The following is a 1,415-nucleotide window of genomic DNA, read 5'->3' on the forward strand; positions in this document are numbered from 1 at the left end:
CAGGACCAGGACCAGGACCAGGATCAGCTCTGACATTGCTGTGGAACTGTTCTGCCAGGACCTGCATTAGTCAGATTTCAGGCTCTTGGCAGCACCAACAGGCTGTGCTGGAACCACTTCTTAGCTCCAAATCTTTCACAACCTAATTCTCTGTGAGGGCCACATTAAGGACACACAAACAGTTTGCCAACAAACAAACAAACCAACAAACAAACACATGGAACATGTTTTTTTACTTAGTCCTTATTTCACACAGAGATATTGTCACAGACTGGCTCCCTTTTGTCCAACAGTGCAATAAAAAAAACTTCATCCTCCATAAACTTCTACACATTTTGGCATGTTACAACCCCAACAGTTGAAGTATTTTATGAGGGGTTTATTTGATAAAACCAACAAAGTAACACAACCACGGAGAGCAAATGATTTGTGGTTTTTAGTTTCTTTATGCTAACCCCAAAATTAAATTCCAGAAATGGCCTAATTAGTAAATAGTGTCCATTTGTGTGTAACTTAATCGCAGTATTAATCATAATAGTGTAAAGATTAAAAACTGTTCTTCCTGTTGTATGTAGTCTAGTTTTTGTGTTTGGATCATATGGATCATGACTAACTACCAGATTTTCTGGTTTAAAAATAGCAAAAATAAATCCTTTTTTGAGCCTGTAAACTTTTATTTCCATTTAGATCTTATCAAATAGAGAGGTTATGCTAACCATGTGTAAATATCAGCACATGTTGTAATTATTTGGCGCATTTCTGCTTTAATAAATATTCTCATCCTCTCATGTGSAGGCTTAGTAAGGATTTGTGTCCAAACTCTTTGGATTGACGTGACAAAATGTACAGAATTCAAGGGGCATAAAGACTTTTTGGAGGGTACTGTAAATTCAACAATGTATTGTTAAATATTTTATATAATTTTTGTAATATTTTGTGTGACATGCAGAATATGCACATCGATTTGAACAAAGAGGAATTGTTACTGTTTGGCAGGAAATAAATTTTATAYAGTGTTAAAAACATCTTCTGTTTACTGACTTACTTTTCCTGCACAGACTGTGGCTCAGTTCAGAGTTCACAGAAATGGTAAATGGACTGAACTTATATAGTACTTTATCATAAAACCATAAAACTCCAAAGCACTTCACACTTCAATCATTCACACACAAATACTGCATTCTGAAACTTGTTTTTCTTTCTTCTAACCTGTTTCGGCTCTTTGCTGTTGCAGGGCTCCATCTTCACCCTTGAACCTGCAGTGAAGGCAGAAATTGCCACACAGAGGTCCTGCTGTTGGATCAGCGGCTCGATCAGCTCCCATTTCTGCAAAGCATTAGAAAATTAAAAAAAGTAACATATTTACTGAGAAAAATGGTGACGTGTTCAATACTTATTTTACCCGCTGTATATAT

At 36.2% G+C, this 1,415-nt stretch overlaps 1 protein-coding gene across 1 annotated transcript in view; it reads right to left on the reverse strand.

Annotated features, from left to right (window-relative positions):
- The window catches only part of LOC106529706 (polypeptide N-acetylgalactosaminyltransferase 16), a gene marked incomplete at its 5' end in the record, with an annotated part of 14,034 nt that overhangs the window by 8,374 nt on the left and 4,245 nt on the right, over positions 1-1,415 (reverse strand). Inside the window, 1 exon segment of the mRNA XM_014025192.1 lies at positions 1,210-1,326. Coding sequence (XP_013880646.1) covers positions 1,210-1,326 — 117 coding nt within the window.

The sequence above is a fragment of the Austrofundulus limnaeus genome, unplaced genomic scaffold (genome assembly GCF_001266775.1).
Source record: "Austrofundulus limnaeus strain Quisiro unplaced genomic scaffold, Austrofundulus_limnaeus-1.0 Scaffold460, whole genome shotgun sequence".
In the NCBI taxonomy this organism is placed as follows: domain Eukaryota; kingdom Metazoa; phylum Chordata; class Actinopteri; order Cyprinodontiformes; family Rivulidae; genus Austrofundulus; species Austrofundulus limnaeus.